Source organism: Octopus bimaculoides, chromosome 1 (genome assembly GCF_046866305.1).
Source record: "Octopus bimaculoides isolate indiv1 chromosome 1, ASM4686630v1, whole genome shotgun sequence".
Classification (NCBI taxonomy): Eukaryota; Metazoa; Mollusca; class Cephalopoda; order Octopoda; family Octopodidae; genus Octopus; species Octopus bimaculoides.
In genome coordinates, this window is record NC_142928.1 from 160,211,404 (window position 1) to 160,229,072 (window position 17,669).

At 39.3% G+C, this 17,669-nt stretch overlaps 1 protein-coding gene across 8 annotated transcripts in view; it reads left to right on the forward strand.

Annotated features, from left to right (window-relative positions):
- The window catches only part of LOC106869343 (kelch-like protein 26), a 94,748-nt gene extending 92,613 nt beyond the window's left edge, over positions 1 to 2,135 (forward strand). For all 8 annotated transcript variants that reach the window (XM_052972077.2, XM_089361517.1, XM_052972074.2 and 5 more), the window contains one exon: positions 1 to 2,135. This exon is cut by the window's left edge and continues 31 nt beyond it. In XM_052972077.2, coding sequence (XP_052828037.1) covers positions 33 to 1,757 — 1,725 coding nt within the window. In that variant the 5' untranslated portion in view covers positions 1 to 32 and the 3' untranslated portion in view covers positions 1,758 to 2,135.
- Positions 2,136 to 17,669: the final 15,534 nt, after the last annotated feature.

A 17,669-nucleotide genomic window follows, 5' to 3' on the forward strand; every position in this document is an offset into this window, starting at 1 on the left:
GCAAAAACTTAAACATAAATAATATACCAGCAATGGATTGTATGAAGATTTCTCAAAACAAAATCAAATATATAAATAAAAACTACCAGAAGTTTCCGCACAAGATCTATGATTCAAAATGTGATATCAAGTTGTCTGTTGGCGGGACAAGTTTCCGAGTGCATAAACAAGTTCTTTCTGAAGCCAGCGATTACTTTTCGGCTATGTTCCACCATGATATGAAGGAAAAAGAACAAGATGCTATTGAAATTAAAGATATCAGTCCCAAGGGATTTTCTGCAATCTTAGACTACTTCTACCATGGTAATATTACAATTAGTCCGGAAAACATTGAAGATGTCTTAGAAGTAGCCCGATTCTTCCAAGCTGACTGGATTGTTGATGTGTGCTGCAACTTCCTGGTAGAATACATGAGTTTAGAAAATTATACCTATGTGCAAAACCTAGCAGATAAATTTGCTCTTGGAGACTTACAACCTGATATTCTTCAAGTACTTGCTTTAAGTATTAATGAGTTAGTAGAACAGCCCAAGTTCATACAGAATCTTCCGGAAAACCTCCTCTTAGCATTTCTTCAATGTGATATATATGTGGAAGCTCATGAACATTTCCTTTTTAAACTTATCCTTGATTGGGTTGATGAAGATCCTTGCACTCGCAAACCTTCTCTGTTGCCACTTCTTAAAGAAATACGATTTTCGCTTATGGAGCTTGAAGAACTAGAATCAATTCCTGATTTAGTGCACGAGCTTGAAGAAATTCACAACGAGGTAGAATTTGCAAAGAATTATGCCTTATGCATCCAAGCACAATGTCTTCAGAATGATGATAAGTTTCTTCCAAGAGGAGCACACAGTGTATTGACCATGATTTTCTTTCCGGATGACATGTGCACAAACATTGCATACAAAGATCCAGATAACCCTGGACTTTGTGTTGAAGAATTAGATTCTCCTCTGCACATTCGGTATGAGCATACAAGAGAAACAGTGCTTGGAAACTTTTTGTTTGTTGCTGGAGGTTATACTACCAATTATTGCAGTTCAAATTGTGTGTTTATGTATGACCCTCGCTTTAGAACTTGGACTGAAATTGCTTCAATGCAAAACCCTCGAGTTTCTTTTGCAATGTGCAGCTCTGACCACAATCTGTTTGTTTTGGGTGGCATCAACCATATGTTTGTAGACAACAACGAAGTGGAAGTTATTCTCCAAAACTGTGAGATGTATTTCCCTGAAGAAAATGTTTGGGTGGCTATTCCTGACTTACCTCTCGGTATATTTGATCATGCCAGTGCCTTTGCTAATGACTGTTTGTACTGTAGTGGTGGCATTACAGATAATCCTGAAAATACAGTACCTGTTTCATTTTTGTATGTCTACAGTTTCAGTACAAAAACCTGGGAAACAAAAGCAGAAATGCTTTACCCTCATCAAAGGCATTGCATGATGGCTATCGACAACAAGTTATTTGTATTAGGTGGTTACACCCGAGATAATGAAATCGGTTTTAAAGATTGTTTAACAAATGAATGTTATGATGCTGAAACTAACCAATGGACTGAGATTATTAGCACACCATTGGAATATGGCCTTCTTCAGTCACATGCAACACAACTTGAAAATAAAATCTATATTATAGGTGGTGAAAAAACAAATCTTTATGCCTATGACATTGAAAAAAATACATTTGAGGAACTGGAATTACTTGATCCTAAGATTCAACGAGTTTCTTGTCTTGATGTAGCTTATCCATAAAGCATAAGAAACTGCTTATCTTGCAGTAAAAAAATTTTAATTCACAAGACTCTGATGTCAGTCAAAACTTTCAGCAAGATTAACTCCCTGAGGAAATGATTTAACATTAACAGATATCAATTTATGAGATAGTTTACTACTAATTTATTACTAACCAACTTCAGCTTAACATTAAAAAACTTTGCATTGTATGTGCTGTAGAGGTTAAATCCAAAACAAGTCACTTAGTTCTTGGTTGTAGCCTTTCCACATCATGTATATTTCTTATATTCTTGAGAAAAAGCAAGAAAGTTGCAACATGCCAGTTTCTCCTCATAAATTTATACTTTTATGTCTGTAAGAAATAAATTTTAACAGATTCCAGTTGAGCAATATAAAGTTACATTTTGTCATTTTGCTTAAAATTTATATTTTAATATTTTTTTCCAGTGAACACTCATAATATATACTTATATTATAATTATTTATCATCATCATCGTTTAATGTCCACTTTCCATGCTGGCATGGGTTGGACGGTTTGACTGAGGACTGGCGAGCCAGGAAGCTGCACCAGGCTCCAATCTGATCTGGCAAGGTTTCTACAGCTGGACGCCCTTCCTAACACCAATCACTTCAAGAGTGGAGTGGGTGTTTTTACGTGTCACCAGCATGGGGGCCAGCCACACAGCACTGGCATCGACCACACTCGAATGGTACTTCTAAAGTGCCACTGGCACACTCAGGTGGCACTGGCATCGACTACACTCGAATGGTGCTTTTTATGTTCCACCGGCATGGGAACCAGTCAGGCAGCACTGGCATCGACCATGCTCGTATGGTGCTTTTTACATGCCACCAACACTGGTGCCAGTCAGGCAGTACTGGCATCAGCCACAACAATGATTTCACTTGACTCGACAGGTTTTCTCAAGCACATGTAGACCAACGATTGAAGGGTACTCTTAAATAGGCTGGTTTTGCAACACTGGCATAGGCCACAGCTACGATCTCACTTGGCTTACCAGGTCTTCTCAAGCACACCATATCTCCAAAGGTCTTGGTCGCTTGTCATTGCTTCTGTGAGGCCCAACGTTCAAAGGTTGTGCTTTACCACCTCATCCCAGGTCTTCCTGGGTCTACCTTTTCCACAGGCTCCCTCTACTGTTAGGGTGTGACACTTCTTCCCACAGCTGTCCTCATCCATATGTAACACTCGACTGTACCCTTCTGGCTAAGTAAACCTGTCTTCTAGCTTCTCTTCTGGTTATCTAATACAGTTCCCTGCTACCACCACTCTTCCAGTTCTTCCATACCTATTTCTTTTCCCTAATGAACCTATCAACTGAATTGTTCCACCACCCCATTACCTTAGGTTGAGGAGGCACTTTGCACTATTCACAGATCTGGTCAGTAGCCCAGAACAAGTTGTCCCATAGGAACCTCTAGTTATCTTCCACATTATGTAATGCTATATCCTCCTCTTTTTCATCAAAAACTTCAAGTAATACATTTCTAAATCTCTGTCCATTCACAGGATCCTTAAGTTTCCAGACCCTTTTCCATGCTGGTCATCATCTGGGCAGTCATTTAGCCCTGAACCTGAAGTCACTAACCACTAACCTATGTTGTGGGATGTATTCTTCATCTGGGAAGGTTTTGGCATTTATAAGTAGCCATCTTTCCCATTTCCTGGCAAGAATATAGTCAATCTGGCTTGTGTGTCCACCAGACTGATAGGTGCACACGTGACTGGCAGGTTTCCTGAAGTTAGTATTACAGATCATAAGATCATTTCCATCACAGAACTCCAGTAGCCTGGTTCCCTCCTCATTGCAGGAATCAAATCCATAGCTACAATGTACATCCATGGAAGCTCCCTGGATGTTGTTCAGCATGCCCATTGAAGTCACCAGCCACAAAGAAAAGGTCCCTATCACTTGTCGACGAGGTAGTCTGCAAGAGGGTGTCATAGAATCAGTCTTTCTGTTCATCAGGTAGTCTTGGCCGAGGGGCATATGCTGAGACAATGGTTGCTAATCCATGTTGCAGCTCTAATCTAAGCTTAAGTATTCTATAACAGACTCTGACTACCTCGATTACCTTATCAACCCATTTCTCCAATCCCATCAGTGTTTCATACCCAGAAAATCTTATACTTGTGTTCCTTGCCTGTGAGGAACCTAGCAGAACTTCCTCTCCACTTTACTTCTTGGATACAGCACAAATCTACACGTCTCCGTTCAAGCATCTCAACAATCTCACTAGACCTACCTTTCAGTGTGCCAACTCTGAGGGTGTGAAAAGTGTGGGCCCACGAGACCTGGGATGGAGGACAGCAGCATCATGCATCTGAAAAGAAAGCTCACATTTGGCAGACCTTGTAAACATACAATAGCCTTCAACCTGCATACACTACACCATCATTTTATGTGCTACATAATCACTACATCCCATAGGAGATAAACACTAGATAGGGATGGGGGAGCATTCCATATAGTAAGCCATTGGAGGTGCTCAGGAGAAAGACGTCCAGTAGAGGTCAGAGGATAAATTAAATACCAGTGAAACACTTGGATCAATGTTATCAACTAGTCCCCTCCCTCCAGATTTCAGGCCTTGTGCCTTTAGTAGAAAGGATTATTATTATTACTAGCAGAAAGACCACCCTCTGGGCAGTTTTCTGCTAGCCCCTTGATAATATTTTCACATTTGATGTGTGTTTGTGTGCATGTGTGACTGATCCTGCCCATTTTAAACAAACTCTCTCTCTCTCAGTTAAAGACACACTCACTTAAAAAAGGTGCGAGAAAAAGTAAATAAAATTTACACTCCCTGTCTCACACATACAGCGACACACCTATCTCTCTCTCAGTCAATTACTAATGTTCAAAAGAATTATTCATCTGTTTCAGATTTTTTTATTGCACTTTTTTGCTGTGCATTGTTTCAAAAGTAACCAGAAGGTGGAGCATTCCATTTTGCTGGCCTCTAGTAGAGCCAAATGATTTTAAAGAGAAAATGAAGAAGAAGAAGAAAGGATGGTAAGAGATGTATAGAGAGAGGTATGAGAATGGGCGAGATCCACCCTGTCCTTGTGTTCACATATAACTTTCCTGTTATAGTTCAAAGTTCAAAAAAGAAAACAAATGCAAGCTGTAAGTTCAAAATGAAAAAGACATTAAACACAGTACCCACTGCTTCTACTATTACTTCTAACTAAGGTAGTAATAGCAACAACAATTGCAGTTATGTGTCCAGCTACATCATAAAAACAACAATCTTATTGCCACAAATTGTGTGGACTCTCACACATGCACAAACACATATATGTATGACAGGCTCTTGCACAGTTTCTAGATACCAGATTCACTTACAAAGCATTGGTGGACATGGGTCTATAATAGAAGACACTTACCAGAGGTGCCATGTTGTGGAACTGAACCCAGAACCATCTAGTTGTAAAGTGAACTTCTTAACTTCAGAGCCACAACTGTACCTACAGTTTAATAACCATTACTACATCAGAAAGTGTTGTATTTTGATAGTTTTTCTGCGTTTTTTGTGCAGTATTTTTGTTGGAAGAAATTATAATATCTAACAATGCACATGTGTTTGTTTTCCAGTCCTTTATTATTATGTCTGGACAGTTTGCCTTGATATCTTTGTCAGTTTGGGCAAGCATGCATCAGATCATTGTAGCCGGGTTATTGTCGTGTACTGTGTGTGGATTACATCAACCCCAGTGCTCAACTGACCTTTTATTTTATCAACTCTGAAAAGATGAAAGGCAAAGCCCACCATGGCAGAATTTGAACTCACAACATAAAGCAGACTAAATACTGCTAAGCATTTTGCTTGGTACAGTAAGGATTCAGCCAGCTTGCTGCCTTTATTAGGTAGTCATTGTTGTACAGAGAGTTTACCACATGAGTGGTTCTATTGAATTGAAAGTGTCTTACTCAGCAAGTAGGCTGCCTTCTAGACACTTTCTTTCTCTCACCATGTGTCTTGTTATTGCTATAATGTCTATGATCATATTCTTCTTTGTCATATTATTGTATGTTTAAAATTTACATTTGTTATATTGTTTGGATGACATAGTCTAAACTTCAAATTAAAAGATACCCAATGTACCTGTTGAACCTGTTAGGAAAAGCAGCCAACTCTAGAACTGGATTAATGTAGTACCAGCTTGTAGCATGAATTAAGAAATACTTATAAATATTAATGCTCTTACTTACATAATAAGCTAGAATTTAAAAGTTACATGCTCTAGATTTAGTATGAGCAAATCTGTTGGCAGTGGGACTATCAGTTTCATAGGTAAGTTTATGTTCAATGTTCATTCCAGTGAGATTGGTCAACCATTTTGACCCAAGATAGTCCTTAGTTCATTTTAAATCTTTTTCAGTTTTGAAAATGACTGCTTACAGTTGGTAATTACAGTTGGTAATTATGAGTGACAAAAAGATGTGCAAGACTTCTAGCTTTGGAAACAAAGGTTGAAAGAATTGACAGTCATCAATTAATAAAACTCTAACTTTACAAGCTCTTGCTTGGAATCAATATGAAAATCAATGTTAGCTTTAAATTGTACAAATTCTTCACTGTAACTTTCTTACAAATCTCCTGGATCTGATTTGACACAATTTGGTGACATCTTTACAATATCTTCAGGTGTAAATGCCTTTAAATGATAAAGAACTCCAAAATAGAGCATTCATTGTTTTAGTAAACTTTCTGGTATTTGAGCAGGATAAAAGCAAATTATCACACATAGCAAGAAGTGTTTAGCTTTAAAATTTCTGAGAAAGAATCTGAAATACAACAAGCGGGTCAAATGTGTTGGCACTATGCTTGCATTAAGAGTTTATTACCAATATTCACTCTCTGATGGGTTTTTTTGTTTTTTTTTCTTATTTAATATTTTGTTCAGTGTTGTAAAAATTGAACCACATAGCTTGAATATATCTCTGTAAGAATTCTTTGATTACAAACCAACACTGATCATTCGATAATGTTATAATACTTGATTCCACAATATAACCACTATTCCTATTTCCAACTTCATTAACTTTTTAGCATTTGATTCGACCATGTCTAGCACAAATATTTTACCTGGAGGAATTTCAACCATGTTTCGTGGTCTGCTACCACAACAGCTCCTTTATAGGATCCAGTTAGCTGAAGACATCATCAGGAGGAACCACGTCCGGTTTCGGCCCCTACTCCTCTACCGTTTTGACGTGGCGGGGCCCCTCCTTTCGGAGGTGTCTTCAGCTCTGGTGTTGGGTGCATGTCTTCTTTCTTCTATTCCCTGGCCTCTTCAATGCAGCATCAACGAGTGTCAGCGTCCGACTGATCGTCGTGTCAAGTTCCCCTTTTTATATCTGCTGCTAGGCTCCAGCAGGCAGCCCCAGCTAGTTGTCACGTGACACTGTCTAAATTTCCCGCTGCTAGGGTCCAGTAGGCAGCACCAGCAAGTTGTCACATGACACTGTCTAAACTTCCCGCTGCTAGGCTCCAGCAAGTTGTCACATGACACTGTCTGAACTTTAACTGACAATGGAGGGCGCGAAGCCACTTCAGTGTCAGCCTGTCTCACCTAGACTTGTTATGACTTTCAAGCCATATTCGGTCTTCCCGCTTCAGCCATATATAGAAGCTGGCTTTTTCGACCGCCTCCTGTATCCTCCTTATCAGTTTTCTAAGTTCCGAGTTTGAAAACGCAAATCTTCTCTTGAATAGCGTTGTCATTTTTCTTTCAATGAAGCCTCTAGCCCCCACTGTCAGATGGTAGTACTCGACAGTCCATCTCTGTTCTCTGCACTCTTTGATTAGTTTTTAATATCTCTTCTCCTTTCGTTTCTCTGCATTGTCGATGTTTTCTTCCCATGGTACTGTCAGTTCTAGCAAGATTCCTATTCTCTGTTTTGTGTCCCATATGACTAAGTCTGGTCTTTTTGTTGTTTTTATAAGTGGAAAAATTGCTAGACTTCCCAAATCCGTGGCCAACTCCCAGTATCCCTTCCATCTTTCGTCTATCTCATATATTTTATTTGGAGGCCTGATCTTATGTCCTTTTCCCTCCTTCTGGAAGTATATTTTCCTGCGCTTTTCCACTTTGGGGTACTCTCCTCTGTTGTATCCCTCGATCTTCTCCTTGAGTGCTGCACTTATGACGCCAAGGACTTGATTATGGCGCCATGTATACCTTTCCAGTGCTAGTCTGCAGTTTGACAGAACGTGTCTCACCTTCGCTTTCTCCCCGCATCCACATTCATCGGTTGTTTTTATGTTCCATCGAACTAAGTTCGCCGGTGAGGGTAGAACGTCGAAGGTAGACTTGATCAGGAAGGCTGTTCTTGCTTGTTCCCAAGCCCAAAGTTCCTTCCATGAGATTCTGTGACTGACCACGTTTTCCTCCCATCTCAGGCACTGCCCCTGTTGACTGCATTGCACCAAATGTACATTCCGCCTTTCTTCTTCCTCCTTTCTCACTTCGTGTACCACTGCCTCTTTCAAATATTTTACCTGTTTTATATTAAAACTGACCAGATTCAACCTCTCACACTTACCCAACAATGTCATTCTAAAACTATACAAATGCACCATTGAAATTTTGAAACTACAAAATAATGTGATTAATTCAAAACGATGTGAATAAATTAGCAATACATTTGACAAAGAAATTCGAATGCTAAAGGATTGAGGCTGAAAGTGGTCCATGAGCCTGTTGTTGACACTCTTTTCTGATCATTGTTATTTGAAACAACACCCAACACTTGTTTAACTGTAGAAAAGTTGTTTGTATAACAGTGCTTTTGTTGCATTTGCACAAGTTCACCACGTAGGATATGGCGTTCTTTTCACAATGGACAAATGAGCTGCATTAAATAATACAGTAAAGGTGGTGGTGGTGGTGGTAGTGGCAGCAGTGGCATTTTACATGCATAGTCTTATTAAGTGATAGTTTTCATTCACTTATAAGTGTAGATTCATGTAGTTGTCATAATATAGAATCTGAAAACTAGATGACAGACAGACCTGGATTAACAAGGACATGTCAATGATGAGGCCATGAATGGGAACAAAAGGGCTCTGATGAACCTGCTAATTGATTGATTCATCGAACAATTGATTGGTTAATTGGTTTACTAATTAATTAATGATAAAAATAATCAAATAGAACTTGTGTGTATGTTTCTTATAATGACCCTTCCAAGATGCAACAAAATAATTTCATCTCTATTATTAAATGTTCTAAAAATTTTACACTATGCAAAAACTGAGTTTGAAATACTGGACATACAATGTATTTATATAATTAAATGAGCCATTTTGATTAGCAAACTAAACCCAAGTATTTATTCTCATGGAACTTTTTGAACTTGAAAGCATTTGAGTCTATAATTATTTACACTTTTTTGTGGGTACAACTAAAAACATCTAGATGCACTTTTTTTTTTTACATTGAGTGAAACCTAGCTTTTTTATCAATTTACAATTACTTTTATGGACCCAACTGCATATTTAACTACACCTGATCAGTGTAATTAGATCAGGTATCACAGAGGAAGTGCCATTATACAAGCCAATCAGTAGTGGTTTGCTAGTTGTATTCTCCTGAAAAGTTGAATTATGATTATTTTTATGGATTCAACTGCATATTTAAAGGACCTGTATAGATTAATTCATAAGTGGTGTCAAATAGCAGGGCAAGATGAGAAGATTTGAGAGAAACCATGTGCGAAGGAGTTCTTTATATGATCTACAGCTGGAAGTGGTCAAATAAGTGACTAGCTTCACCACAAGAGAATCGAAATAGCAGCAAAGGACGATAGAAACACATGAGAATTATGTCAAGTATTTAAAGAGTTCCATTATTATATCACCCAAAGTTTGACCCACATTGAGGCCTTTAGAATGTAAACTCTGGTAGAGGTTAGCTCAGATGTGGTACAGTATGTTAGAAATCTGCTCTTAACCATAGTAAGGCTCCCACTGACAGTTTGAACTGACAATTTGAAATGAAATGACCTTTATTAATGAACAGGTGGTAACTGCCAACACTCCTGATATACCAAATACCTATATTTCCTCCTATCTGGCAATTATGTTGACATTAACAATTTTTATGGTAATGCATTAAGTCAAAAATTACTCAGTGGCAAATTTGAATAGTTGGATCCTATTTCTAAAGCTCGTGATTCTATTTCAAGCCAAATCAAAAACACAATGCTTGAATGCTACAATATTACATAGACTCATATAACACATTGTTATTTAAGCTATTAAAATTTTAAATAATTTCTGATGATACACAACTTTAATGTACTATTTTTGCTTTGTTCTACCGCTGTTGACATTGTTGATAGTAATGAATAATTATGATTTTGAAAATTAATAAGATCTAAAACATGTGTATATCTATAAACGTGTCTAACTTATGTATCTAGGTGATGTATAAGTCTAAGAAGAAAATTTTAGCACTGGAAAACTTCAGTGTGCACAATGCAGATACCATTTTTCTATGTTGTTACTATATCTGCATCAATCTATGCAGTGTTACATATAATTATCCATATGCAAATAGATCAGAGTGGACAGACCTATTGTATTCACTGATTGACTTCAGTATCTGTTGACTGTTGTTGTGAAGGCCACTAAGACTGGAAGCTACAAGCATGTAAGGGAGACTGGTAGTATCTGATCTCAGTTCAATTCTTGATACAAGCTTTCCGTAATGATCACCTTTGGTAACAATGTTGCCTTCAATCACATATTCTTATGAATGTCTTTCATAGGGGCAGGTACAAGATAGAGGTGGTTAGTGAAAGAAATGACATGAGATAGGTGCAGGAGTGGCTGTGTGGTAAGTAGCTTGCTTACCAACCACATGGTTCTGGGTTCAGTCCCACTGTGTGGCACCGTGTCTTCTACTATAGCCTCGGGCTGAGCAAAGCCTTGTAAGTGGATTTGATAGACGGAAACTGAAAGAAGCCTGTCGTATATATGTATATATACATATATATATATATATATATATATATATATATATATATATATATATTAGTTTATGTATATATTAATATTATCTCAGTTATTAAAACTTTCGATAATTTAAATACATTAATAGTTACCAGAGGTAGCAAAATTACACTAAAAAACAAGATATCACAGCTGTTTTACAGGTAGAGATACAAAGTTAAAGTGATACATTTTGAGAAGATATCTTCTCAAAATGTATCACTATATATATATATATATATATATGTATGTGTGTGTATATGTTTGTGTGTCTGTGTTTGCCCCCCCCCCCCCCCAGCTTTGCTTGACAACTGATGCTGGTGTGTTTACGTCCCCGAAACTTAGCGGTTCGGCAAAAGAGACCGATAAAATAAGTACTAGGCTTACAAAGAATAAGTCCTGAGGTCGATTTGCTCGACTAAAGGTGGTGCTCCAGCATGGCTGCAGTCAAATGACTGAAACACGTAAAAGAGTAAAAGATATAAGTTATTTAGGAAGAAAGAGGTTGATGTATAGTTTGCAGAAATGGTATTAGGAAACAATGCTACCTAAGCCAACCACCTAATTGAGATATGTAGCCAACATCTTTTTAACCTGGTCTCATCTGGAAGAAGCACATGTACTGCTGGATCATGAGACTTCAGAAAGATCTTCAAAACGATTCACACCTGAGAAGGAAGATGTTCTGAATGTTCTAAGAACTAAACTTACTTGCTCATTCCAGGAGCAGAGATACAAGGAATCAAGAACGTTAGAAACCTGCTGTGATCTGTTTAATATTAAAGGCATGTTGGAAAAAATTCAGATCTGTGATCCATGCACCATCATGATAATTTCAAAAACAGGTCTGCTTTTAGGGACTTCTCTCCTGAACAGATCCTCCTTCAGAAGAGATTATAATAAAGAAATGCAGACATTCCATCTATTCAGCTGTGGCAGTGAATACAAAGATGATACTATCTGTTTCCAAACAGTAAGGCTAGAGGGACTCCAAAAAGCCGCAATCTGTGGTGAGATAGTAAAATCAAGTATGGCTGATAATTTGTGGAACTACAGTCCTCGGACACAGAAGGTAGCTGGAAATTCTTACGGTACAGCTTACTGAGTGCCACACACCAAGTCTGCACACCAAAGTCCCTTCCAGACCTAGAGTAATGTGGTGGTAGAATAATATGGTAGACAAAGCCATCAGAGCAAAGAAACAGGCCTGGAAAGCCTGGAAGTGTTGGGGTAGCAGGGAACTGTACCAGATAGCCAAAAGGGAGGCTGGGCGACAGGTATACATAGCCAAGGGTGAAGCAGAAAAGAAGTTTGCTAATGTCCAGCGACATGAGGACCAAAGAACTGAAGTACTTCGGATCATAAGACAGTGTGTGAGAGAAAATTGTGATGTCACAGGAGAGAAATGTGTCCGCATGGATGATGGTGCACTTACTTTTAATGATTCGGAAAAGAAAGAGGCTCGAAGAAGCCATTATGAAAGGCTGCTGAATGTGGAGAATGAATGGGAGAAGGAGAGCCTGCCAAATGTTGATCCTGTAGAGGGACCAACTATCCAAATAGACAACACCCTAGTAGATAAAGTAATTAAGGATATGAAGCCAGGAAAAGCCCCCGGCCTATCAGGAATAACCGCTGAGATACTTAAAATATCTGGTGGTGTGGGCTATGGCCTAGTCACCCGTATTGTAAACCAGATGGTTCATGATACAGTCATACCCAATGACTGGTGTAGCAGCACCATAGTCAACTGCTACAAAGGTAAAAGTGATGCTTTAGATAGAAATAACTACAGGGGTATCAAACTGCTGGATCAGGTGATGAAGGTCACGGAGAGTGTCACAGCCCAACTAATTAGGGAGAGAGTCTGCTTAGATGAGATGCAGTTCGGTTTTGTGCCAGGTAGAAGTACCACTGATGCTATATTCCTGGTATGGCAACTGCAGGTGAAATATCTAGCCAAAGATAAACTTTTGTACTTGGCTTTTGTTGACTTGGAGAAAGCCTTTGACAGGGTCCCCAGATCCCTTGTCTAGTGGGTGATGCAGAAACTGGGGATCGACAAGTGGTTAATAAGGGCTGTGCAGGCCCTATACAGTGACACCTTTAGTAGGGTTAGGATTGGAAATGAGTATAGTGAAGAATTCTGGGTAGAAGTAGGAGTCCACCAAGGTTCAGCCCTCAGCCCCCTCTTTTTCATTATAGTCCTCCAGGCAAATAACAGAGGAATTCAAGACAGGTTGCTCTTGGGAACTCTTCTATGCTGATGACTTGGCCCTCATAGCAGAAGCACTTCTAGAACTAGAGAAGACACTTCAAGTGTGGAAGCAAGGTTTAGAATCGAAGGGCCTTAGAGTCAATATTGCTAAGACCAAAGTTCTAGTAAGTAGGAAGGCAAATATATCACACACCCCTTCAGGTAGGTGGCCCTGCTCGATCTGTAGAAAAGGTGTAGGTAGAAATTCCATAAGATGTACCCAGTGTAAGCTATGGACACATAAGAGGTGCAGCAACATCAAAGGAAGATTAACCAGGAAGATTGCTTTCACATGCAGCGGATGCACAGGGGCAATAAACACTACAGACGCTCAGAAAACAGACTTCATCACATGCCAGGGGGAGAAACTAGAAGTAGTTGATAGCTTCCACTACCTAGGTGACCAAGTCTGTAGTGGGGGTGGATGTTCGAAGAGTGTTGCCACTAGAATAAGAATAGCCTGGGCAAAGTTCAGAAAGCTTCTACCCCTACTGGTGACAAAGGGCCTCTCGCTCAGAGTGAAAAGTAGATTGTATGATGCATGTGTGCGAACTGCCATGCTTCATGACAGTGAAACATGGGCCATGACTACTGAAGACATGTAGGCTCAAAAGAAATGAAGCTAGCATGATCCGTTGGATGTGTAATGTCAGTGTGCATACATGACAGAGTGTAAGCGCCCTGAGAGAAATGTTGGACACAAGAAGCATTGGATGTGGTGTGCAAGAGAGACGTTTGTGCTGGTATGGTCATGTGTTGCGGATGGATGAGGAGAGCTGTGTGAAGGGCCACTCCCAAACAGTGGAAGGAATCCAGGGTAGAGAGAGACCCAGGAAGACATGGGATGAGGTGGTGAAGCATGACCTTCGAATGTTGGGCCTCACAGAGGCAATGACAAAAGACTGAGACCTCTGGAGGTATGCTGTGACTGAGAAGACCCGGAAAATAAAGTGAGTCCACAGCTGTAACCTACACCAGTGCTGCATAACTAGCCCACTCAAAAGTACCTTGGATCGAAGGGTGACATGCCGTGCTTGAGGAGACCTATTGAGTCAAGTACATCAACATTAACAACAATATCAAAATCAAATCAAATGGAAATTGTAGTTGTGAGAGCCCCATGTCGGTAGCACGTTAAAAACGCCATCTGAACGTGGCCAATGCCAGTGCCACTTTGACTTGCTTCTATGCCAGTGGCATGTAAAAAGCACCATCCGATCATGGTCAATGCCAGCTCCTCTGGCCCCTGTGCCAGTAGCATGTAAAAAGCACCCACTACACTCTCGGAGTGCTTGGTGTTAGAAAAGGCATCCAGCTGTAGAAACACTGCCAGGTCAGATTGGGGCCTGGTGCAGCCTCCTGGCTTCCCAGACCCCAGTCGAAGTACCCAACCCATGCCAGCATGGAAAACAGACGTTAAATGAAGATGATGATGAAATGGACATTGCCAACTGTTATGGGACAAAGTCATGATAGGAAACAACTGAAGTACTCAGTACACATTCTGAGTTCTGATAACCCTCTTAGTTGGTCTAGAATGGAGACAAACACCACATGGAAGCCTAACAGAGAATATTAAACCCACAACTCCAAAGATGTATAATTTTAGGTTTAAAGTTCCTAATTTTCATCACTATAGAAAATTGTCCTACAGAACATTGGTTAAGTTCTAAATGTTTAACTAGTGGGTGTGAGTTCAATACCTGAGTCAGTCAGATAATACTAACCACTAGGAAAATATTAACAAATATAGCATGCACTTGAAGGAAGTCAGGGGTATGATACAACCAAGATGAAAGCACTAGTCTGAACATGTCAGTGCATTATAATAGTATAGCAAGGGAAACTAGATGAACAGATGTATGAATTCATAAAAGATATGAGTCAACATTATTAATCTAACAATATACATAAAAACATATATATGCAGATTATATATGAAATTGATTTATTTGTGAGTCTCTGCTCACCTACCTTTATTTTACATGGTTCAGTTCTTCTGAGAGAACTAAATGAAAAACAGGTTCCATTCCCATATGGTGCCCGAACTGGTTTATTTGAGTTAAATGTTTGGCCATGAACACAATACAGCTACTATATATTCTTATTCATCAAACTTGTCACCATATCTGATTACTTATAATATATACTAGAGTGTTACCTGTCATATGACATATGTTGAAAATCTGCTGAGGCCACTGAGAGTAATATCATCATCGATAATATTCATATGCTAACTTTTGTTTTTTTATGTATGTATGTTCGTACTTGTGTGTATCACACTTACTTTAAAGGAAGAGGTAAAAAGGTTGAAGGGAGAGGTACAAAGAAAAAGAGAAATAAAAGGTGTTAAGCAGAGGAGGTATAGTTGGAATGAGTGGCAAAGTGGGAGAGAGGAGGGACAGAGTGGAAGTGAGAGAGGGAGAGAGAGAGAGAGAGAGAGACAGAGAGAGAGAGAGACAGAGAGTGGTGACTGAAAGGAAGGTGGCATTCCTTTTTCTGTTTTTAAATGTTTATCAGTATTTTCAGAGTAGACTGATGCATACACTGAAAGAAAAGTAGATACATACGTACATACATACAGTGTTAAATTAAAAGTGGGAAAGAGGAAGTGAGACAGAAAGAGAGACGGTGAGTGGTAACTGAAAGGAAGGTAGCGTTCATGTTCTGTTTCTTAATGTTTATCAGTATTTCCAGAGTAGATTGATACATACATTGAAAAAAAAGTAGATACATAGATATAGAGGCACTTTGTTAAATCAAAGACAAATAACTACAACAAATATTGGATGTCACTTTCACTTTTCATTACCACACAAGGATAAAATTAACATGCAAGTGGCTGAGTACTCCACAGACATGCATACCATTAACGTAGTTCTCAGGGAAATTCAGCCTCACACAGAATGTGACAAAGCTGGTCCCTTTGAATTACAGCTACAACTCCTTTTGGCCAGCTGAGTGGACTGGAGCAAGATAAACCTTCAAGTTGTTGGAAGAAAAAGAATAAAGATCCTATATTGGGGCAGGAAAATCCTTTTAGTTGTTAGGGTCACTATGGGTGTTAAACTGATCATAACAGTGGCATTCATGAGTCTTACAGATCTGGAGGCCAAGTTCCTAGATAAACACCAATGCGCAGGCTATTATTATCAAACTGAGCATGAGTTGAGGGTGAAGTCACTACATGACGGAATAGCAACTATATCACTGCTTATACAAAACACAACATTTTTGCCGTTTGATATGGAACAATTCCTTTTCTTTCACTCTTTTTAAAAAATGGCTCTCCATCTCTCACAACAATGAGGTTCCTGTTTATCTGATCAATGGAACAGTCTGCTCGTAAAATTAATGCACAAGTGACTGAATACTCCATAGACATGCATACCATTAATGTAGTTCTCAAGGAGATTCAGCCTCACACAGAATGTGACAAGGTTGGCCCCTTTGAATTACAACTACAACTCATTTTTGCCAGCTGAGTGAACTGCAGCAAGGTGAAATAGAGTGCCTTGTGCAAGAACACAGCACGTCATCAGGAATCATACTCATGATTTTATGATCATGGGCTGAATACCCCTAACCACTGAGCCATGTACCTTTACTCTCTTAACCATTGAGAAAAGGAGTCAAGTGATAGAGACAGGGAAAGGAAAACCTCAGTCATTTAAGATGACAATTAGACTGAATTACGATTGATCTTTTCTAGCTTCTTTACTTTTAACAATGAAGAAGTGGGAAAGAGATTTAGTAATGAATAGAGGGAAAATCTTCCATGTTTCTTTATCAGGCATGTTTAACGTTTTCTCTACAAACTACAAACAAGCCCCACTCCCTTCCTTGTTTTCTCTACAAACTACAAACAAGCCCCACTCCCTTCCTTGCAAATTTCAAACTGGGTATAGCTGTGAAAAGAGCTCAGAAAAATGGGTAATATCCACAACAGTATGGGTGGAGCAGAAAAGTTGGCAACAAGTGGCTACATGAAATTAAACTCTATAGAGTGTCTTCTACTATAGCCTCAGACCGACCAAAGCCTTGTGAGTGGATTTGGTAGATGGAAACTGAAAGAAGCCCATTGTATATATGTGTGTGTCTGTGTTTTCATCCCCATAACTTAGCGGTTTGGCTAGATGCCCTTCTTAATACCAACCATTTAACAGAATGTGCTGAGTACTTTTTACATGCCACTGGCACAAGTGCATTTATGTGGCACCAGCATGGGTGCCTTTTAAGTCACACTGGCATCTGAAGGACAAGCCTGTATGTGTGGAAGACAGTGATTTTACTTAGCTTGATGCATCTTATCAAGTACAGCAAATCACCACATCTCCTGGTCCTTTGTCATTTCCTCAATGCTCAATGTGTTGGACTTAGAATTGTGAAGTTGTGAGTTTGACTCTTGTACTGAACAGCACATTTAATCCCTGATTTTTTTTACTTACTGAGTCTGGAAGAAGAGGCAGGACACATGACTCATGCAGGCCCTCTGAGATTGGAGAATTAATGCTATTAATGTTTCATTTGAGCTGTTGCAAGTCAATACCACTGGAAAAACGTGAATGGGGAGGAGATTCTAGAAGACTGGTGATCTTGGGAAGAAGGAGGGGACCTAATGGTTAATGTGGGGAAAGTGGGATTG